At 35.0% G+C, this 25,139-nt stretch overlaps 1 protein-coding gene across 2 annotated transcripts in view; it reads left to right on the forward strand.

Moving 5' to 3' along the window:
• LOC140141244 (uncharacterized) overlaps window positions 1-25,139 on the forward strand; it is a 70,256-nt gene continuing 45,117 nt past the window's right edge. The window contains exons 1-2 of one of the 2 annotated variants that reach the window (XR_011857383.1): window positions 1-130; window positions 3,625-6,112. Coding sequence is in view for 1 of the 2 variants with exons in the window: in XM_072163050.1 (XP_072019151.1) it covers window positions 3,772-5,526 (1,755 nt within the window). In the remaining variant the exon portion in view is untranslated. Of the gene's footprint in view, window positions 131-3,624; window positions 6,902-25,139 lie in introns of those variants that run through there. The other variant, XM_072163050.1, reaches the window with a different exon arrangement.

The raw sequence follows: 25,139 nt of genomic DNA on the forward strand, positions 1-25,139 counted from the left end.
TTAAGCCGCCAATTTGTGCAGAGCGAGCACAAATTTTATTTCTTTAGTCATCTCTCGTTTATTGTCTTTATCAGTCATATCAAGATACTGAAGTGTAATACTATCCATCCTCCTGAGGACGATCCGTATTGTAAGTTGTGTCATTATGATTAGAATTCTGTGTTTTTGATTGCAAAGACGCAAATTCGGAACCCTTGGCAAGCATGGCAAGAGTGTAGTCATTAGCTCGAGATACTCTAGCTAAAATACAGGTTTACATTTACTACCTTACATTATCTTGCTGTATTTCGGCTAGACCGCCAAACAACAAGCTTCCGGTTTTTTTTGGAGAACAATACTGTTACGTAAGACGAAGATTTAAGAAACCCGCTCCGGAGCCCGCCCTACTCATTATTTCATTGTACTTATTGCAATTTGTCTCCACACATTACGTAAACAACACAAAGCTTTTGTGAGGACTAGAGTGGATAATCTGAAATTGACAGCGGAGGATACGAACGACACGCTGAATTTTAGTTGTCAATCATGAATTGCACGTTTTAGTATTTTACTGCATGGCATTTCGCAAGCACCATGACAAATTATGCCGTATTTTTCCAAAGATCATCTCATATGAAGTAAGCTGAATGCGATCTGTACTTTTGTAACATTCCGATCGCTTTTGATCACCTATTATCGGCGAATTTGCTTGAAAACACGCGAGTTCATGTTGTGTATACATAATTAGCATAGACACAAATGAAATTACGATGCAATACAATGCAATTTGAATGCGCAGCAGAAATAAGGCTGCCCGCTTTTATGCGAATTAGACCACGTCTGGTGTAGTTATGGTAGTACAACAAGTCATACCGTATTGTTTGTAATAAACGACCGGGCGTTGCATTTTTCCAAAAGGCGTTTACATGCGTGTGTTTTTTTTTTTGAGGGGGTGATGTGGGGGTGCATTCCCCCTGGGGTAAAAGAAAGGGGGCAAAAAAAAAGAAGGGGCGGCAAGAATAATAATTAAAGAGAAAAGCTCAAAAGGGCAGTACTGAAGGGGCGGCTAAAAGAATTATCAAGGGAAAATGGCAACAAATTATGGAAAACTAATTTCGACATACCGAGCTGCAATTTTGAATGGTGATAGGGGCAAGTGCAAAGGTGCTCGGTGATGGGGGGAAAGTGTGGGAGGGCTGCATGGGCAATGGGGGGGGGGTTAAGGCCAGAGACTGTAATCATGAGTGATCAAATATTGAAATATGTCCCTTTGGGCTAAAACCTGTTACAATAACCCTTGATATGAGGGAATCATGAAAAAATCAATCTGAGGTCACAAGGTCAAATGGGATTAAATGTTAAACTTTGCTCGACTAGGATTAAACATGATGCAAAGCATCCTTGATGTGAAAAAACATGAAAAAGTCAACCTGAGGTCACCCAAGGTCAAAGGTCAAATGAGGTCACATGTTAAAATTTGCCCAATTGGGCTTCAACTTGGTGCAAAGCATCCTTGATATGAGGGGAACATGAAAAAGTCAAACCCAGGTCACCCAAGGTCAAAGGTTAAAATGGGCACAATTCGGCTGACACTTGGTGCAAAGTATCCTTGACATTCGCTGCCGTAGTGCACGTTAGTAACCAATAACCATTGATTACTGGTTACTGGTTGAAGCCTGGGCTCGTACACCTGTTCCAAATTTTGATATGCCATAGGCTTTGTGTTGTGATCATTTTAATCAGTGGTTCGTAACAAAGAAAGAGTGAGCCCGTTGACTTAGCAACGGTCATATTCTAATGTGCACTACAACAGCGAATAAGGGGAATGTGAAAAAGTAAACCTCAGGTCATCCAAGTTCAAAGGTCAAATGTTAAAATGAGCCCAATTGGGCTGAAATTTGGTGCAAAATATCCGTGATATGAGAGGAACATGAAAAAGTCAACCACAGGTCACCTGAGGTCAAATGTTGAAATGGGACTGACTGGGCTTAAACTTGGTGCAAAGAATCTTTGATATGAGGGGTATGTGATAAAGTCAACCTCAGGTCACCAGAGGTGCAAATAATCTTGATATGAGGGGAATATGAAAAGGTCAACCTGAGGTCACCTGTGGTCAAAGGTCGAAATGTTAGAACGAGCAAGATTGAGCTAAAAGTTGGTGCAAAGTATCCTTGATATGAGGAGAACATGAAAAGGTCAATCTCAGGTCACCCAAGGTCAAAAGTTTGAATGGGCCCGATTGGGCTGAAACTTGGTGCAAAGTATCTTTGATGTGAGAAAAACATGAAAAGGTCAACTCAAGTCACCCAAGGTCAAAGGTCAAATGTTAAAATGGTCCTGATTGGGTTTAAACTTGGTGCAAAGTATCCCTGATATGAGGGGAACAGGAAAAATTCAACCTGGGTCACCCGAGGTCAAAGGTCAAATGAGGTGAAATGTTCAAATGTGTTCTTTTTACTTAAACTTGGTGCACATCGTCCTTGATATGAGGGGACCATGAAAAAAGTCAACCTGATGTCATTCTATGGCAAAGGTCAAATGTTAAAATTTGCCTGATTGGGTTTTAACTTGATGCAAATTATTCTTGATATGAGAACACGAAAACGTCAAACGGAGGTCAAAGATCATATCAGAGTTAATTTATTATGTATGTGGTTTACTACCCATATCTTCGGATGCCCTATTTGGGACCACCATCGCAAAAGGAGGCGAGGCTTGTGATTTGAGAACTGCCTTCTGCTAAGTCTCAGCCAAAATTATCTAATTAATTATTAATTAATTAAATTTGGCATTATTATTACAAAGTTCAATTTTGCGTTTTCCATGGCGTATTCACCTTATTCCACTTTTTCTACACATTTGAAATATCGACAAAATAAAAAACATTGCACTGCATACTGGCGTATCACCTAACGCCACTATGGAATGACACCAAAGTCATTTACGGCCGAGGGGGTGTAAGGTTAGGGACACATGTTTTGTGTGATTCTGAAGTACTTAATGTTTTCAATTTGCCAGTAAATTTGAAAGTCTTTTGAAAGTTATACAAGGATGAAATCTATTTATTTAGTCCAGTAATTACACATCAAGTATAAAATATAATGAATGTCTGATTTACACAACTCGATTTTATATTGGCATTATTTCAAACCCAAATTTCTCAAAAAGTTGTTTATTCGTGATGACCCACCTTACGCCATCCCCGGAGGAGGTACTCACATGTAAATGTGGTTTGGGTATGTGCGGCGGTCAAGTGTCCCTTTTTCAGGCCTTCCTTGCATCATGCTCCAGTTCTTTGAGCCTCAAACTCTGAAAATTGTAGCTCTTTAGCCGAAATTCGGAAAATATTGGAATTTGTTTAGCTCCGAAGCCTATATTTTGGCCAAATTTTTAGGTCACAAGACCCACTAAAAATGTTGAAATTTCAGTTCATCAAGCCCCTATTTTGCTGAAAATCAGTTCTTAGTTCCTGAAGTTTAGCGCTCCATGCCGCACACTCCTACCAAAATTTCAGTTGAGTGCCCCTCGGTACACCACTATGGAATGAAGCTGGCGAATTGTCTCACACAAATTGTAAGCAACCAATTTAATTGCTCCAAAAATAAAACACAAAATCTAAACATTTTCAACACATTTGTTTTTCAGATACAATGGCTACAAGTGCTACACAAAAGGATCCCTTATCTGGACCAAAACAACATCGGTTTCTCCATGCAGGAGCAGGAGGAGAGAGGCCTCACGAATGCAGCTACTGCAACAAATCTTTCACTTGGTTAGAAACCAAGAAGCAACATGAATGGATCCAAACAGGAAAAACCTCACAAATGCACCTACTGCAACAAAACTTTCACTCTGTTAGGAGACAAGAAGCGACAAGAATTGACTCATACAGGAGAAAAACCTCACAAATGCAGCTTTTGCAACAAAACTTTCAATCGGTTAGAAACCAAGAAGCGACATGAATTGATTCATACAGGAGAAAAACCTCACAAATGCAGCTACTGCAACAAATCTTTCACTCTGTTAGGAAACAAGAAGCAACATGAATTAATTCATACAGGAGAAAAACCTCACAAATGTAGCTACTGCAACAAAACTTTCACTCTGTTAGGAGACAAGAAGCAACATGAATTGACTCATACAGGAGAAAAACCTCACAAATGTAGCTACTGCAACAAAACTTTCACTCGGTTAGATACCAAGGAGCGACATGAATTGATCCATACAGGAGAAAAACCTCACAAATGTAGCTACTGCAACAAAACGTTCACTCGGTTAGGAACCAAGAAGCATCATGAGTTGACTCATACAGGAGAAAAACCTCACAAATGCAGTTACTGCAACAAATCTTTCACTCTATTAGGAGACAAGAACCGACATGAATTGATCCATACAGGAGAAAAACCTCACAAATGCAGCTACTGCAACAAATCTTTCACTCGGTTAGGAAACAAGAAGCAACATGAATTAATTCATACAGGAGAAAAACCTCACAAATGTAGCTACTGCCACAAATCTTTCACTCAGTTAGGAGACAAGAAGCGACATGAATTGACTCATACAGGAGAAAAACCTCACAAATGTAGCTATTGCAACAAATCTTTCACTCTGTTAGATACCAAGAAGCATCATGAATTGATCCATACAGGAGAAAAACCTCACAAATGTAGCTACTGCAACAAATCTTTCACTCTGTTAGGACACAAGAAGCAACATGAATTGATTCATACAGGAGAAAAACCTCACAAATGTAGCTACTGCAACAAAACTTTCACTCGGTTAGATACCAAGGAGCGACATGAATTGATCCATACAGGAGAAAAACCTCACAAATGTAGCTACTGCAACAAAACGTTCACTCGGTTAGGAACCAAGAAGCATCATGAGTTGACTCATACAGGAGAAAAACCTCACAAATGCAGCTACTGCAACAAATCTTTCACTCAGTTAGGAGACAAGAAGCAACATGAATTGATTCATACAGGAGAAAATCTTCACAAATGTAGCTACTGCAACACAACTTTCACTCGGTTAGGAGCCAAGAAGCGACATGAATTGATCCATACAGGAGAAAAACCCGGGAGAAAAACCTCACAATCTAGCTACTGCAACACATCTTTCACTCTGTTAGTGTTAGGAGACAAGAAGCGACATGAATTGATTCATACAGGAGAAAAAACTCACAAATGTAGCTACTGCAACAAATCTTTCACTTGTTCAGGACATAAGAAGCGACATGAATTGATCCATACAGGAGAAAAAACACACAAATGCAGCTTCTGCAACAAAACTTTCACTCAATTAGGACATAAGAAGCAACATGAATTGATCCATACAGGAGAAAAACCTCACAAATGCAGCTACTGCAACAAATCTTTCACTCGGTTAGAAACCAAGAAGCAACATGAATTGACTCATACAGGAGAAAAACCTCACAAATGCAGCTACTGCAACAAAACTTTCACTCGGTTAGAAACCAAGAAGCAACATGAGTTGACTCATACAGGAGAAAATCTCACAAATGCAACAAAACTTTCACTCTGCTAGAACATAAGGCACGACATGAAGTGATCCATGCAAGAGAAAAGCCTCACAAATGCAGCTTCTGCAACAAATCTTTCACTCGGTTAGAAACCAAGAAGCAACATGAATTGATCCATACAGGAGAAAAACCTCACAAATGTAGCTACTGCAACAAAACTTTCACTCAGTTAGGACATAAGAAACAACATGAATTGACTCATACAGGAGAAAAACCTCACAAATGCAATTTAACAGAACAATATTTTATTTATTAAAAACAACGTGGCTCTGATCTGGGTGGTCAATTGGCTACCCAGGACATGGCTCTGACTTGGATGGAGAATTGGTTACATACTGTGAGCTCTGACTTGGGTAGTCAATTGGTTACCCAGGGTATGTGATCTGATCTGGGTAGTCAATTGGCTGCCCAGGATATGACTCTGACTTGGGTGGTCAATTGGCTACCCAGGGTATGTGATCTGAGCTGGGTTTGTAGTTGGTTATCTAAGGTGCAGCTGACTTGGGTAGCAATTGGTCATCCAGGGTAAATGTATGATCTAATCTGGGTGGTCAATTGGCTACCCAGAAGTTAAACGTTGCTCTGATTTAGGTGGTCAGTTGGTTACCCATGATGTGGCTCTGACTTGGGTGGTCAATTGGTTACCCAATTACCTGACTTGGGTGGTCAGTCGGGAACACAGGTGGACAATGTCTCCTTAACTTAACCCCATGAGAACTACCTGCTGATTGGCCAAAAAGAAGTTTTCATTATCAATTGGACCAATCAACAACATTGTTAGCATAATTTCACCATGCAAAAAAATTGGGGCGAATTATTTGCAAAGCTCCATTCTTATTGGTGATTAAAGTGAAGATATCATGTAATTGACCAATCAGAGGCAATGTTAGATCGGCAGGTAGTGCTCAGGGGTTAACCTACTTTTGGCAATGCAAAAACATGGTTTGTAACGGAGGTTTCAGGATTAATGGTATTAACCAAACCAAATACTTTGTATATACGTTTCTAAGTATCATTTGTAATTATTTTGTAATTGTAGTTAATAAATAACTAAGAAATGAAAAGTGATTGGGGTTTTGTTGGTTTTGTGATGCAGTATTAGGCTCTTAATTCTAAGATGTTCTTGTTTGTTAATCAAACAGTATTTGAACATATAAAAACTAATTATTTTCTGGCTGTCTCATTATTTGTCGAAGATTGTTATGCCATAAAAATTAACTTACAGACCGTTTCAATCATGTGCATGGTTATGATGGTTTAATACTTAACAAAGACACAAGTTTCTCCATCTCAAATTTTCAAAATATAATCTTGTTTTTTTTTAATAGAAAATTTTTCCAACTCTGAATTAAGCATGCAAGCCTAACCAGTCAAAAAGAAGGATTTAGTAAATAATGAATTATCAAAATATTTATTTGTTTTGACATGTAGGCCCCTATGATGCATGATGCAACGAAAGTTCAAAATAAGAAAAAAATATTCACTCTTTTATTTGGTATGTTTTGTATTATTTTGTGATGAAATTTTGATATTTTATGTTTTGGATTATTTTGTGGGGAAAAAATAAAACATTTCATCACTTCGAAAATGTTTGATTTGTATTTTTATTATTTTGTGTCTGCAGATATCAAGTTTGCATATGTAATTTGCTATCTACTGCAGATAACAAGTTCATAAGTAATTTGCTATCTACTGCAGATATCAAGTTTTCATATGTAATTTGCTATCTACTGCAGATAGCAAGTTTTCATATGTAATTTGCTATCTACTGTAGATAGCAAGTTCGTATGTAATTTGCTATCTACTGCAGATAGCATGTGATCATATGTAATTTGCTATCTACTGCAGATAGCATGTTATCATATGTAATTTGCTATCTACTGCAGATAGCAAGTTTTCATATGTAATTTGCTATCTACTGCAGATAGCAAGTTCATATGTAATTTGCTATCTACTGCAGTTACCAAGTTTTGATTATATAATTTGCTATCTACTGCAGATAGCAAATTTTCATATGTAATTTGCTATCTGCTGCAGATAACAAGTTCATGTGTAATTTGCTATCTACTGCAGATAGCAAGTTTTCATATGTAATTTGCTATCTACTGCAGATAGCAAGTTTTCATATGTATTTTACTATATACTGCAGATAGCAAGTTTTCATATATATTTTACTATTTAAGCCTACTGCAGATAGCAAGTTTTCATATTTATTTTACTATCTACTGCAGATAGCAAGTTTTCATAATATATTTTACTATCTACTGCATATAACAAGTTTTCATATGTATTTTACAATCTATTGCAGATAGCAAGTGTTCATATGTATTTTACTATCTAGGCCTACTGCAGATAGCAAGTTTTCATGTGTATTATACTATCTACTGCAGATAGCAAGTTTTCATATGTATTTTACTATTTAAGCCTACTGCAGATAGCAAGTTTTCATATTTATTTTACTATCTACTGCAGATAGCAAGTTTTCATAATATATTTTACTATCTACTGCATATAACAAGTTTTCATATGTATTTTACAATCTATTGCAGATAGCAAGTGTTCATATGTATTTTACTATCTAGGCCTACTGCAGATAGCAAGTTTTCATGTGTATTATACTATCTACTGCAGATAGCAAGTTTTCATATGTATTTTACTATTTAAGCCTACTGCAGATAGCAAGTTTTCATATTTATTTTACTATCTACTGCAGATAGCAAGTTTTCATAATATATTTTACTATCTACTGCATATAACAAGTTTTCATATGTATTTTACAATCTACTGCAGATAGCAAGTGTTCATATGTATTTTCCTATCTACTGCAGATAGCAAGTTTTCATATGTATTTTACTATTTAGGCCTACTGCAGATAGCAAGTTTTCATATGTATTTTACTATCTACTGCAGATATAACAAGTTTTCATGTATTTTACTATCAACTGCAGATAGCAGGTTTTCATATGTATTTTACTATCTACTGCAGATAGCAAGTTTTCATATGTAATTTGCTATCTACTACAAATAGCAAGTTTTCATATGCAATTTAGCCATCTATATACACTAGTGGAAAATTTGCAATGAGAATTCTTTCAAAACGATGAGAATTGGACAAAAGTATGAGAATTTAAAAATTCTCATTCAAATGAATGAGAAATACCAATTAACGTGTCAAACACCTGTCACCTTGTTTTAAATGAGAGAATTAACCACTTGTGACAGGTTGTTGACACGGTAATTAATATTTCTCATTCATTTGATGAGAAAATTTTATATTAATGAGAAAATTTTAAATTCTCATACTTTTGTCCAATTCTCATCGTTTTGAAAGAATTCTCATTTTAAATTTTCCACTAGTGATACTAGGTGCAAAGTTGAGAAACGCTCTCAACTTTACTGCTTGGTATTACTGTCCTTGTGGCATTCCTTAAACTTGTACTCGATATTCGATACATACATAACCAAGATAACGTTTGTGAGCATTGACGTCAGAAGCATTAAAATTTAAGGGGGGGGGGGGGCAGGGATGAGTAGGTCAAAAGTTCATCTAGATTGGTCACAAGAAAACTAAATATTTATTAAATATCAGACTTTATACTTTAAAAAAATCCATACGACATTTTCTCAACTTTAAGCCAAAAAAGCCTTAAGGGTAGAAAAACGAGTTTACTTTCTTGTAAATTCTACTTGTATTTCAATGGGACGATTATTTAGTGGTGTGCACCCTTGGAAGTATAATGGCATACGAGCTGTGTGTAAGTTAAGGGCGCACACCACCAATAGCGCGTCCCATTGAAATACACGTGAAAACACGTCTCTTCTTTGCCCGATTTTAGACCTTTTCGGCAACAAATTGAACATAAATATACCACCAATCGATTGCAAATCGATGAAAATTTAATATATGTTTCAATGTACGGGTAGTCTTCCGATTAGATTTCAAGAAATGGGCGTTTAAACAAGACCATGACCATTTTCGACCCGTTTTTACCTTGAAAACCCGTTCCTGGTCATTTTCTCAATCCGAGGGCCTACTTTTTTTCAAAAATAGGATTATGCAACTTTGGGGATCCAAGTTCGTGTATAGGTCTCAATCTTTTATTTAAGCTATAACATGCTTCTCTTTTTCCTTACAAGTCCACAGAAAGGCCCAAAATACCTCAAAAAAGATTTCGTTTTTACCGGAACTCATCCACATTACATCGTCCGCGGAGTGATTTAGAGGTGTGCGCCCTTATAATGCACATATGTAAAGTCGATTCTTTTCGTTATAGATTTGCAAACTTTATTAAATTTTGGGTTAAATTGTCAAATTTTATTGCTCTAGGATAAATACATTTAGAAAAAATACGTTTGAAGTCATGTGTCCAAAGCAGAAAATATACAGTTTTTGTGATTTTGACCATTCTAGGATAGGAGTCTTGGTCATTTCCTTCAAAATGCTACTCGCATCAGCGTCTTTTGAATGGTATATTTGCATTTTATTTCTTTAAACGTAATAAAAGTAAGTTTAAACATTTTCTACACTTTCATATTTTTATATTAAGTATCATTTTCCCCCCCCCCCGAAAAAACTAACATTTGAGTCGTTTTAAGGACACATGCTGAAATTTAATCGTGATATTAAATTAATGAAAACTCTCAGAACGCCGAATTTGCTTACTATTTCATCACTTTAATGAACTTTAACAATGTTAATTAAGAAATTGAAATTACATTTTCACTATAAAACACTTTAAAATCATTAAGTGGCTTATAAAGTTTTAATTCAAATCAAAAATCGGAATCTTACACATATCCGTCCTGTTTTTGACGTGATTCCTGTAAAAGGCCTACTTCGGGCCAATTAAGCCTATTATGCCTTATAAGGGCGCACACCACCAATACCGCGTCCCATTGAAATACACGTGAAAACACGTCTCTTCTTTGCCCGATTTTAGACCTTTTCGGCAACAAATTGAACATAAATATACCACCAATCGATTGCAAATCGATGAAAATTTAATATATGTTTCAATGTACGGGTAGTCTTCCGATTAGATTTCAAGAAATGGGCGTTTAAACAAGACCATGACCATTTTCGACCCGTTTTTACCCTGAAAACCCGTTCCTGGTCATTTTCTCAATCCGAGGGCCTACTTTTTTCAAAAATAGGATTATGCAACTTTTGGGGATCCAAGTTCGTGTATAGGTCTCAATCTTTTATTTAAGCTATAACATGCTTCTCTTTTTCCTTAAAAGTACACAGAAAGGCCCAAAATACCTCATAAAAGATTTCGTTTTTACCGGAACTCATCCACATTACATCGTCCGCGGAGTGATTTAGAGGTGTGCGCCCTTATAATGCACATATGTAAAGTCGATTCTTTTCGTTATAGATTTGCAAACTTTATTAAATTTTGGGTTAAATTGTCAAATTTTATTGCTCTAGGATAAATACATTTAGAAAAAATACGTTTGAAGTCATGTGTCCAAAGCAGAAAATATACAGTTTTTGTGATTTTGACCATTCTAGGATAGGAGTCTTGGTCATTTCCTTCAAAATGCTACTCGCATCAGCGTCTTTTGAATGGTATATTTGCATTTTATTTCTTTAAACGTAATAAAAGTAAGTTTAAACATTTTCTACACATTCATATTTTTATATTAAGTATCATTTTGCCCCCGAAAAAACTAACATTTGAGTCGTTTTAAGGACACATGCTGAAATTTAATCGTGATATTAAATTAATGAAAACTCTCAGAACGCCGAATTTGCTTACTATTTCATCACTTTAATGAACTTTAACAATGTTAATTAAGAAATTGAAATTACATTTTCACTATAAAACACTTTAAAATCATTAAGTGGCTTATAAAGTTTTAATTCAAATCAAAAATCGGAATCTTACACATATCCGTCCTGTTTTTGACGTGATTCCTGTAAAAGGCCTACTTCGGGCCAATTAAGCCTATTATGCCTTATAAGGGCGCACACCACCAATACCGCGTCCCATTGAAATACACGTGAAAACACGTCTCTTCTTTGCCCGATTTTAGACCTTTTCGGCAACAAATTGAACATAAATATACCACCAATCGATTGCAAATCGATGAAAATTTAATATATGTTTCAATGTACGGGTAGTCTTCCGATTAGATTTCAAGAAATGGGCGTTTAAACAAGACCATGACCATTTTCGACCCGTTTTTACCCTGAAAACCCGTTCCTGGTCATTTTCTCAATCCGAGGGCCTACTTTTTTCAAAAATAGGATTATGCAACTTTTGGGGGATCCAAGTTCGTGTATAGGTCTCAATCTTTTATTTAAGCTATAACATGCTTCTCTTTTTCCTTACAAGTCCACAGAAAGGCCCAAAATACCTCAAAAAGATTTCGTTTTTACCGGAACTCATCCACATTACATCGTCCGCGGAGTGATTTAGAGGTGTGCGCCCTTATAATGCACATATGTAAAGTCGATTCTTTTCGTTATAGATTTGCAAACTTTATTAAATTTTGGGTTAAATTGTCAAATTTTATTGCTCTAGGATAAATACATTTAGAAAAAAATACGTTTGAAGTCATGTGTCCAAAGCAGAAAATATACAGTTTTTGTGATTTTGACCATTCTAGGATAGGAGTCTTGGTCATTTCCTTCAAAAATGCTACTCGCATCAGCGTCTTTTGAATGGTATATTTGCATTTTATTTCTTTAAACGTAATAAAAGTAAGTTTAAACATTTTCTACACATTCATATTTTTATATTAAGTATCATTTTGCCCCCCCCCCCGAAAAAACTAACATTTGAGTCGTTTTAAGGACACATGCTGAAATTTAATCGTGATATTAAATTAATGAAAACTCTCAGAACGCCGAATTTGCTTACTATTTCATCACTTTAATGAACTTTAACAATGTTAATTAAGAAATTGAAATTACATTTTCACTATAAAACACTTTAAAATCATTAAGTGGCTTATAAAGTTTTAATTCAAATCAAAAATCGGAATCTTACACATATCCGTCCTGTTTTTGACGTGATTCCTGTAAAAGGCCTACTTCGGGCCAATTAAGCCTATTATGCCTTATAAGGGCGCACACCACCAATACCGCGTCCCATTGAAATACACGTGAAAACACGTCTCTTCTTTGCCCGATTTTAGACCTTTTCGGCAACAAATTGAACATAAATATACCACCAATCGATTGCAAATCGATGAAAATTTAATATATGTTTCAATGTACGGGTAGTCTTCCGATTAGATTTCAAGAAATGGGCGTTTAAACAAGACCATGACCATTTTCGACCCGTTTTTACCCTGAAAACCCGTTCCTGGTCATTTTCTCAATCCGAGGGCCTACTTTTTTTTTCAAAAATAGGATTATGCAACTTTGGGGATCAAGTTCGTGTATAGGTCTCAATCTTTTATTTAAGCTATAACATGCTTCTCTTTTTCCTTACAAGTCCACAGAAAGGCCCAAAATACCTCAAAAAGATTTCGTTTTTACCGGAACTCATCCACATTACATCGTCCGCGGAGTGATTTAGAGGTGTGCGCCCTTATAATGCACATATGTAAAGTCGATTCTTTTCGTTATAGATTTGCAAACTTTATTAAATTTTGGGTTAAATTGTCAAATTTTATTGCTCTAGGATAAATACATTTAGAAAAAAATACGTTTGAAGTCATGTGTCCAAAGCAGAAAATATACAGTTTTGTGATTTTGACCATTCTAGGATAGGAGTCTTGGTCATTTCCTTCAAAATGCTACTCGCATCAGCGTCTTTTGAATGGTATATTTGCATTTTTATTTCTTTAAACGTAATAAAAGTAAGTTTAAACATTTTCTACACATTCATATTTTTATATTAAGTATCATTTTGCCCCCCCCCCCCCGAAAAAACTAACATTTGAGTCGTTTTAAGGACACATGCTGAAATTTAATCGTGATATTAAATTAATGAAAACTCTCAGAACGCCGAATTTGCTTACTATTTCATCACTTTAATGAACTTTAACAATGTTAATTAAGAAATTGAAATTACATTTTCACTATAAAACACTTTAAAATCATTAAGTGGCTTATAAAGTTTTAATTCAAATCAAAAATCGGAATCTTACACATATCCGTCCTGTTTTTGACGTGATTCCTGTAAAAGGCCTACTTCGGGCCAATTAAGCCTATTATGCCTTATAAGGGCGCACACCACCAATACCGCGTCCCATTGAAATACACGTGAAAACACGTCTCTTCTTTGCCCGATTTTAGACCTTTTCGGCAACAAATTGAACATAAATATACCACCAATCGATTGCAAATCGATGAAAATTTAATATATGTTTCAATGTACGGGTAGTCTTCCGATTAGATTTCAAGAAATGGGCGTTTAAACAAGACCATGACCATTTTCGACCCGTTTTACCCTGAAAACCCGTTCCTGGTCATTTTCTCAATCCGAGGGCCTACTTTTTTTTCAAAAATAGGATTATGCAACTTTTGGGGGATCCAAGTTCGTGTATAGGTCTCAATCTTTTATTTAAGCTATAACATGCTTCTCTTTTTCCTTACAAGTCCACAGAAAGGCCCAAAATACCTCAAAAAAGATTTCGTTTTACCGGAACTCATCCACATTACATCGTCCGCGGAGTGATTTAGAGGTGTGCGCCCTTATAATGCACATATGTAAAGTCGATTCTTTTCGTTATAGATTTGCAAACTTTATTAAATTTTGGGTTAAATTGTCAAATTTTATTGCTCTAGGATAAATACATTTAGAAAAAAATACGTTTGAAGTCATGTGTCCAAAGCAGAAAATATACAGTTTTTGTGATTTTGACCATTCTAGGATAGGAGTCTTGGTCATTTCCTTCAAAAATGCTACTCGCATCAGCGTCTTTTGAATGGTATATTTGCATTTTATTTCTTTAAACGTAATAAAAGTAAGTTTAAACATTTTCTACACATTCATATTTTTATATTAAGTATCATTTTGCCCCCCGAAAAAACTAACATTTGAGTCGTTTTAAGGACACATGCTGAAATTTAATCGTGATATTAAATTAATGAAAACTCTCAGAACGCCGAATTTGCTTACTATTTCATCACTTTAATGAACTTTAACAATGTTAATTAAGAAATTGAAATTACATTTTCACTATAAAACACTTTAAAATCATTAAGTGGCTTATAAAGTTTTAATTCAAATCAAAAATCGGAATCTTACACATATCCGTCCTGTTTTTGACGTGATTCCTGTAAAAGGCCTACTTCGGGCCAATTAAGCCTATTATGCCTTATAAGGGCGCACACCACCAATACCGCGTCCCATTGAAATACACGTGAAAACACGTCTCTTCTTTGCCCGATTTTAGACCTTTTCGGCAACAAATTGAACATAAATATACCACCAATCGATTGCAAATCGATGAAAATTTAATATATGTTTCAATGTACGGGTAGTCTTCCGATTAGATTTCAAGAAATGGGCGTTTAAACAAGACCATGACCATTTTCGACCGTTTTTACCCTGAAAACCCGTTCCTGGTCATTTTCTCAATCCGAGGGCCTACTTTTTTCAAAAATAGGATTATGCAACTTTTGGGGATCCAAGTTCGTGTATAGGTCTCAATCTTTTATTTAAGCTATAACATGCTTCTCTTTTTCCTTACAAGTCCACAGAAAGGCCCAAAATACCTCAAAAAGATTTCGTTTTTACCGGAACTCATCCACATTACATCGTCCGCGGAGTGATTTAGAGGTGTGCGCCCTTATAATGCACATATGTAAAGTCGATTCTTTTCGTTATAGATTTGCAAACTTTATTAAATTTTGGGTTAAATTGTCAAATTTTATTGCTCTAGGATAAATACATTTAGAAAAAATACGTTTGAAGTCATGTGTCCAAAGCAGAAAATATACAGTTTTTGTGATTTTGACCATTCTAGGATAGGAGTCTTGGTCATTTCCTTCAAAAATGCTACTCGCATCAGCGTCTTTTGAATGGTATATTTGCATTTTATTTCTTTAAACGTAATAAAAGTAAGTTTAAACATTTTCTACACATTCATATTTTTATATTAAGTATCGTTTTGCACCCCCCCCGAAAAAACTAACATTTGAGTCGTTTTAAGGACACATGCTGAAATTTAATCGTGATATTAAATTAATGAAAACTCTCAGAACGCCGAATTTGCTTACTATTTCATCACTTTAATGAACTTTAACAATGTTAATTAAGAAATTGAAATTACATTTTCACTATAAAACACTTTAAAATCATTAAGTGGCTTATAAAGTTTTAATTCAAATCAAAATCGGAATCTTACACATATCCGTCCTGTTTTTGACGTGATTCCTGTAAAAGGCCTACTTCGGGCCAATTAAGCCTATTATGCCTTATAAGGGCGCACACCACCAATACCGCGTCCCATTGAAATACACGTGAAAACACGTCTCTTCTTTGCCCGATTTTAGACCTTTTCGGCAACAAATTGAACATAAATATACCACCAATCGATTGCAAATCGATGAAAATTTAATATATGTTTCAATGTACGGGTAGTCTTCCGATTAGATTTCAAGAAATGGGCGTTTAAACAAGACCATGACCATTTTCGACCCGTTTTACCCTGAAAACCCGTTCCTGGTCATTTTCTCAATCCGAGGGCCTACTTTTTTTCAAAAATAGGATTATGCAACTTTTGGGGGATCCAAGTTCGTGTATAGGTCTCAATCTTTTATTTAAGCTATAACATGCTTCTCTTTTTCCTTACAAGTCCACAGAAAGGCCCAAAATACCTCAAAAAAGATTTCGTTTTTACCGGAACTCATCCACATTACATCGTCCGCGGAGTGATTTAGAGGTGTGCGCCCTTATAATGCACATATGTAAAGTCGATTCTTTTCGTTATAGATTTGCAAACTTTATTAAATTTTGGGTTAAATTGTCAAATTTTATTGCTCTAGGATAAATACATTTAGAAAAAATACGTTTGAAGTCATGTGTCCAAAGCAGAAAATATACAGTTTTTGTGATTTTGACCATTCTAGGATAGGAGTCTTGGTCATTTCCTTCAAAATGCTACTCGCATCAGCGTCTTTTGAATGGTATATTTGCATTTTATTTCTTTAAACGTAATAAAAGTAAGTTTAAACATTTTCTACACATTCATATTTTTATATTAAGTATCATTTTGCCCCCCCCCCAAAAAAAAAAACTAACATTTGAGTCGTTTTAAGGACACATGCTGAAATTTAATCGTGATATTAAATTAATGAAAACTCTCAGAACGCCGAATTTGCTTACTATTTCATCACTTTAATGAACTTTAACAATGTTAATTAAGAAATTGAAATTACATTTTCACTATAAAACACTTTAAAATCATTAAGTGGCTTATAAAGTTTTAATTCAAATCAAATCGGAATCTTACACATATCCGTCCTGTTTTTGACGTGATTCCTGTAAAAGGCCTACTTCGGGCCAATTAAGCCTATTATGCCTTATAAGGGCGCACACCACCAATACCGCGTCCCATTGAAATACACGTGAAAACACGTCTCTTCTTTGCCCGATTTTAGACCTTTTCGGCAACAAATTGAACATAAATATACCACCAATCGATTGCAAATCGATGAAAATTTAATATATGTTTCAATGTACGGGTAGTCTTCCGATTAGATTTCAAGAAATGGGCGTTTAAACAAGACCATGACCATTTTCGACCCGTTTTACCCTGAAAACCCGTTCCTGGTCATTTTCTCAATCCGAGGGCCTACTTTTTTTCAAAAATAGGATTATGCAACTTTTGGGGATCCAAGTTCGTGTATAGGTCTCAATCTTTTATTTAAGCTATAACATGCTTTCTTTTTCCTTACAAGTCCACAGAAAGGCCCAAAATACCTCAAAAAGATTTCGTTTTTACCGGAACTCATCCACATTACATCGTCCGCGGAGTGATTTAGAGGTGTGCGCCCTTATAATGCACATATGTAAAGTCGATTCTTTTCGTTATAGATTTGCAAACTTTATTAAATTTTGGGTTAAATTGTCAAATTTTATTGCTCTAGGATAAATACATTTAGAAAAAAATACGTTTGAAGTCATGTGTCCAAAGCAGAAAATATACAGTTTTGTGATTTTGACCATTCTAGGATAGGAGTCTTGGTCATTTCCTTCAAAAATGCTACTCGCATCAGCGTCTTTTGAATGGTATATTTGCATTTTATTTCTTTAAACGTAATAAAAGTAAGTTTAAACATTTTCTACACATTCATATTTTTATATTAAGTATCATTTTGCCCCCGAAAAAACTAACATTTGAGTCGTTTTAAGGACACATGCTGAAATTTAATCGTGATATTAAATTAATGAAAACTCTCAGAACGCCGAATTTGCTTACTATTTCATCACTTTAATGAACTTTAACAATGTTAATTAAGAAATTGAAATTACATTTTCACTATAAAACACTTTAAAATCATTAAGTGGCTTATAAAGTTTTAATTCAAATCAAAAATCGGAATCTTACACATATCCGTCCTGTTTTTGACGTGATTCCTGTAAAAGGCCTACTTCGGGCCAATTAAGCCTATTATGCCTTATAAGGGCGCACACCACCAATACCGCGTCCCATTGAAATACACGTGAAAACACGTCTCTTCTTTGCCCGATTTTAGACCTTTTCGGCAACAAATTGAACATAAATATACCACCAATCGATTGCAAATCGATGAAAATTTAATATATGTTTCAATGTACGGGTAGTCTTCCGATTAGATTTCAAGAAATGGGCGTTTAAACAAGACCATGACCATTTTCGACCCGTTTTTACCCTGAAAACCCGTTCCTGGTCATTTTCTCAATCCGAGGGCCTACTTTTTTTCAAAAATAGGATTATGCAACTTTTGGGGATCCAAGTTCGTGTATAGGTCTCAATCTTTTATTTAAGCTATAACATGCTTCTCTTTTTCCTTACAAGTCCACAGAAAGGCCCAACATCCCTCCAACAAGATTTCGTTTTTACCGGAACTCATCCACATTACATCGTCCGCGGAGTGATTTAGAGGTGTGCGCCCTTATAATGCACATATGTAAAGTCGATTCTTTTCGTTATAGATTTGCAAACTTTATTAAATTTTGGGTTAAATTGTCAAATTTTATTGCTCTAGGATAAATACATTTAGAAAAAATACGTTTGAAGTCATGTGTCCAAAGCAGAAAATATACAGTTTTTGTGATTTTGACCATTCTAGGATAGGAGTCTTGGTCATTTCCTTCAAAAATGCTACTCGCATCAGCGTCTTTTGAATGGTATATTTGCATTTTTATTTCTTTAAACGTAATAAAAGTAAGTTTAAACATTTTCTACACATTCATATTTTTATATTAAGTATCATTTTGCCCCCCCCCCGAAAAAACTAACATTTGAGTCGTTTTAAGGACACATGCTGAAATTTAATCGTGATATTAAATTAATGAAAACTCTCAGAACGCCGAATTTGCTTACTATTTCATCACTTTAATGAACTTTAACAATGTTAATTAAGAAATTGAAATTACATTTTCACTATAAAACACTTTAAAATCATTAAGTGGCTTATAAAGTTTTAATTCAAATCAAAAATCGGAATCTTACACATATCCGTCCTGTTTTTGACGTGATTCCTGTAAAAGGCCTACTTCGGGCCAATTAAGCCTATTATGCCTTATAAGGGCGCACACCACCAATACCGCGTCCCATTGAAATACACGTGAAAACACGTCTCTTCTTTGCCCGATTTTAGACCTTTTCGGCAACAAATTGAACATAAATATACCACCAATCGATTGCAAATCGATGAAAATTTAATATATGTTTCAATGTACGGGTAGTCTTCCGATTAGATTTCAAGAAATGGGCGTTTAAACAAGACCATGACCATTTTCGACCCGTTTTACCCTGAAAACCCGTTCCTGGTCATTTTCTCAATCCGAGGGCCTACTTTTTTTCAAAAATAGGATTATGCAACTTTTGGGGGATCCAAGTTCGTGTATAGGTCTCAATCTTTTATTTAAGCTATAACATGCTTCTCTTTTTCCTTACAAGTCCACAGAAAGGCCCAAAATACCTCAAAAAGATTTCGTTTTACCGGAACTCATCCACATTACATCGTCCGCGGAGTGATTTAGAGGTGTGCGCCCTTATAATGCACATATGTAAAGTCGATTCTTTTCGTTATAGATTTGCAAACTTTATTAAATTTTGGGTTAAATTGTCAAATTTTATTGCTCTAGGATAAATACATTTAGAAAAAATACGTTTGAAGTCATGTGTCCAAAGCAGAAAATATACAGTTTTGTGATTTTGACCATTCTAGGATAGGAGTCTTGGTCATTTCCTTCAAAATGCTACTCGCATCAGCGTCTTTTGAATGGTATATTTGCATTTTATTTCTTTAAACGTAATAAAAGTAAGTTTAAACATTTTCTACACATTCATATTTTTATATTAAGTATCATTTTGCCCCCCGAAAAAACTAACATTTGAGTCGTTTTAAGGACACATGCTGAAATTTAATCGTGATATTAAATTAATGAAAACTCTCAGAACGCCGAATTTGCTTACTATTTCATCACTTTAATGAACTTTAACAATGTTAATTAAGAAATTGAAATTACATTTTCACTATAAAACACTTTAAAATCATTAAGTGGCTTATAAAGTTTTAATTCAAATCAAAAATCGGAATCTTACACATATCCGTCCTGTTTTTGACGTGATTCCTGTAAAAGGCCTACTTCGGGCCAATTAAGCCTATTATGCCTTATAAGGGCGCACACCACCAATACCGCGTCCCATTGAAATACACGTGAAAACACGTCTCTTCTTTGCCCGATTTTAGACCTTTTCGGCAACAAATTGAACATAAATATACCACCAATCGATTGCAAATCGATGAAAATTTAATATATGTTTCAATGTACGGGTAGTCTTCCGATTAGATTTCAAGAAATGGGCGTTTAAACAAGACCATGACCATTTCGACCCGTTTTTACCCTGAAAACCCGTTCCTGGTCATTTTCTCAATCCGAGGGCCTACTTTTTTTCAAAAATAGGATTATGCAACTTTGTGGGGCTCCAAGTTCGTGTATAGGTCTCAATCTTTTATTTAAGCTATAACATGCTTCTCTTTTTCCTTACAAGTCCACAGAAAGGCCCAAAATACCTCAAAAAGATTTCGTTTTACCGGAACTCATCCACATTACATCGTCCGCGGAGTGATTTAGAGGTGTGCGCCCTTATAATGCACATATGTAAAGTCGATTCTTTTCGTTATAGATTTGCAAACTTTATTAAATTTTGGGTTAAATTGTCAAATTTTATTGCTCTAGGATAAATACATAAAAAAAAAAATACGTTTGAAGTCATGTGTCCAAAGCAGAAAATATACAGTTTTTGTGATTTTGACCATTCTAGGATAGGAGTCTTGGTCATTTCCTTCAAAATGCTACTCGCATCAGCGTCTTTTGAATGGTATATTTGCATTTTATTTCTTTAAACGTAATAAAAGTAAGTTTAAACATTTTCTACACATTCATATTTTTATATTAAGTATCATTTGCCCCCGAAAAAACTAACATTTGAGTCGTTTTAAGGACACATGCTGAAATTTAATCGTGATATTAAATTAATGAAAACTCTCAGAACGCCGAATTTGCTTACTATTTCATCACTTTAATGAACTTTAACAATGTTAATTAAGAAATTGAAATTACATTTTCACTATAAAACACTTTAAAATCATTAAGTGGCTTATAAAGTTTTAATTCAAATCAAAAATCGGAATCTTACACATATCCGTCCTGTTTTTGACGTGATTCCTGTAAAAGGCCTACTTCGGGCCAATTAAGCCTATTATGCCTTATAAGGGCGCACACCACCAATACCGCGTCCCATTGAAATACACGTGAAAACACGTCTCTTCTTTGCCCGATTTTAGACCTTTTCGGCAACAAATTGAACATAAATATACCACCAATCGATTGCAAATCGATGAAAATTTAATATATGTTTCAATGTACGGGTAGTCTTCCGATTAGATTTCAAGAAATGGGCGTTTAAACAAGACCATGACCATTTTCGACCCGTTTTTACCCTGAAAACCCGTTCCTGGTCATTTTCTCAATCCGAGGGCCTACTTTTTTTCAAAAATAGGATTATGCAACTTTTGGCGGATCCAAGTTCGTGTATAGGTCTCAATCTTTTATTTAAGCTATAACATGCTTCTCTTTTTCCTTACAAGTCCACAGAAAGGCCCAAAATACCTAAAAAAAGATTTCGTTTTTACCGGAACTCATCCACATTACATCGTCCGCGGAGTGATTTAGAGGTGTGCGCCCTTATAATGCACATATGTAAAGTCGATTCTTTTCGTTATAGATTTGCAAACTTTATTAAATTTTGGGTTAAATTGTCAAATTTTATTGCTCTAGGATAAATACATTTAAAAAAAATACGTTTGAAGTCATGTGTCCAAAGCAGAAAATATACAGTTTTTGTGATTTTGACCATTCTAGGATAGGAGTCTTGGTCATTTCCTTCAAAAATGCTACTCGCATCAGCGTCTTTTGAATGGTATATTTGCATTTTTATTTCTTTAAACGTAATAAAAGTAAGTTTAAACATTTTCTACACATTCATATTTTTATATTAAGTATCATTTTGCCCCCCCCCCCCGAAAAAACTAACATTTGAGTCGTTTTAAGGACACATGCTGAAATTTAATCGTGATATTAAATTAATGAAAACTCTCAGAACGCCGAATTTGCTTACTATTTCATCACTTTAATGAACTTTAACAATGTTAATTAAGAAATTGAAATTACATTTTCACTATAAAACACTTTAAAATCATTAAGTGGCTTATAAAGTTTTAATTCAAATCAAAAATCGGAATCTTACACATATCCGTCCTGTTTTTGACGTGATTCCTGTAAAAGGCCTACTTCGGGCCAATTAAGCCTATTATGCCTTATAAGGGCGCACACCACCAATACCGCGTCCCATTGAAATACACGTGAAAACACGTCTCTTCTTTGCCCGATTTTAGACCTTTTCGGCAACAAATTGAACATAAATATACCACCAATCGATTGCAAATCGATGAAAATTTAATATATGTTTCAATGTACGGGTAGTCTTCCGATTAGATTTCAAGAAATGGGCGTTTAAACAAGACCATGACCATTTTCGACCCGTTTTTACCCTGAAAACCCGTTCCTGGTCATTTTCTCAATCCGAGGGCCTACTTTTTTTCAAAAATAGGATTATGCAACTTTTGGGGGATCCAAGTTCGTGTATAGGTCTCAATCTTTTATTTAAGCTATAACATGCTTCTCTTTTTCCTTACAAGTCCACAGAAAGGCCCAAAATACCTCAAAAAAGATTTCGTTTTTACCGGAACTCATCCACATTACATCGTCCGCGGAGTGATTTAGAGGTGTGCGCCCTTATAATGCACATATGTAAAGTCGATTCTTTTCGTTATAGATTTGCAAACTTTATTAAATTTTGGGTTAAATTGTCAAATTTTATTGCTCTAGGATAAATACATTTAGAAAAAAATACGTTTGAAGTCATGTGTCCAAAGCAGAAAATATACAGTTTTGTGATTTTGACCATTCTAGGATAGGAGTCTTGGTCATTTCCTTCAAAAATGCTACTCGCATCAGCGTCTTTTGAATGGTATATTTGCATTTTTATTTCTTTAAACGTAATAAAAGTAAGTTTAAACATTTTCTACACATTCATATTTTTATATTAAGTATCATTTTGCCCCCCGAAAAAACTAACATTTGAGTCGTTTTAAGGACACATGCTGAAATTTAATCGTGATATTAAATTAATGAAAACTCTCAGAACGCCGAATTTGCTTACTATTTCATCACTTTAATGAACTTTAACAATGTTAATTAAGAAATTGAAATTACATTTTCACTATAAAACACTTTAAAATCATTAAGTGGCTTATAAAGTTTTAATTCAAATCAAAAATCGGAATCTTACACATATCCGTCCTGTTTTTGACGTGATTCCTGTAAAAGGCCTACTTCGGGCCAATTAAGCCTATTATGCCTTATAAGGGCGCACACCACCAATACCGCGTCCCATTGAAATACACGTGAAAACACGTCTCTTCTTTGCCCGATTTTAGACCTTTTCGGCAACAAATTGAACATAAATATACCACCAATCGATTGCAAATCGATGAAAATTTAATATATGTTTCAATGTACGGGTAGTCTTCCGATTAGATTTCAAGAAATGGGCGTTTAAACAAGACCATGACCATTTTCACCCGTTTTTACCCTGAAAACCCGTTCCTGGTCATTTTCTCAATCCGAGGGCCTACTTTTTTTCAAAAATAGGATTATGCAACTTTTGGGGGATCCAAGTTCGTGTATAGGTCTCAATCTTTTATTTAAGCTATAACATGCTTCTCTTTTTCCTTACAAGTCCACAGAAAGGCCCAAAATACCTCAAAAAGATTTCGTTTTTACCGGAACTCATCCACATTACATCGTCCGCGGAGTGATTTAGAGGTGTGCGCCCTTATAATGCACATATGTAAAGTCGATTCTTTTCGTTATAGATTTGCAAACTTTATTAAATTTTGGGTTAAATTGTCAAATTTTATTGCTCTAGGATAAAAACAAAAAAAAAAAAATACGTTTGAAGTCATGTGTCCAAAGCAGAAAATATACAGTTTTTGTGATTTTGACCATTCTAGGATAGGAGTCTTGGTCATTTCCTTCAAAATGCTACTCGCATCAGCGTCTTTTGAATGGTATATTTGCATTTTTATTTCTTTAAACGTAATAAAAGTAAGTTTAAACATTTTCTACACATTCATATTTTTATATTAAGTATCATTTTGCCCCCCGAAAAAACTAACATTTGAGTCGTTTTAAGGACACATGCTGAAATTTAATCGTGATATTAAATTAATGAAAACTCTCAGAACGCCGAATTTGCTTACTATTTCATCACTTTAATGAACTTTAACAATGTTAATTAAGAAATTGAAATTACATTTTCACTATAAAACACTTTAAAATCATTAAGTGGCTTATAAAGTTTTAATTCAAATCAAAAATCGGAATCTTACACATATCCGTCCTGTTTTTGACGTGATTCCTGTAAAAGGCCTACTTCGGGCCAATTAAGCCTATTATGCCTTATAAGGGCGCACACCACCAATACCGCGTCCCATTGAAATACACGTGAAAACACGTCTCTTCTTTGCCCGATTTTAGACCTTTTCGGCAACAAATTGAACATAATATACCACCAATCGATTGCAAATCGATGAAAATTTAATATATGTTTCAATGTACGGGTAGTCTTCCGATTAGATTTCAAGAAATGGGCGTTTAAACAAGACCATGACCATTTTCGACCCGTTTTACCCTGAAAACCCGTTCCTGGTCATTTTCTCAATCCGAGGGCCTACTTTTTTTTTTTTTTAGGATTATGCAACTTTTGGGGGATCCATGTTCGTGTATAGGTCTCAATCTTTTATTTAAGCTATAACATGCTTCTCTTTTTCTTTACAAGTCCACAGAAAGGCCCAAAATACCTCAAAAAGATT

The sequence above is a fragment of the Amphiura filiformis genome, chromosome 19 (assembly GCF_039555335.1).
Source record: "Amphiura filiformis chromosome 19, Afil_fr2py, whole genome shotgun sequence".
NCBI classification, from domain to species: Eukaryota; Metazoa; Echinodermata; class Ophiuroidea; order Amphilepidida; family Amphiuridae; genus Amphiura; species Amphiura filiformis.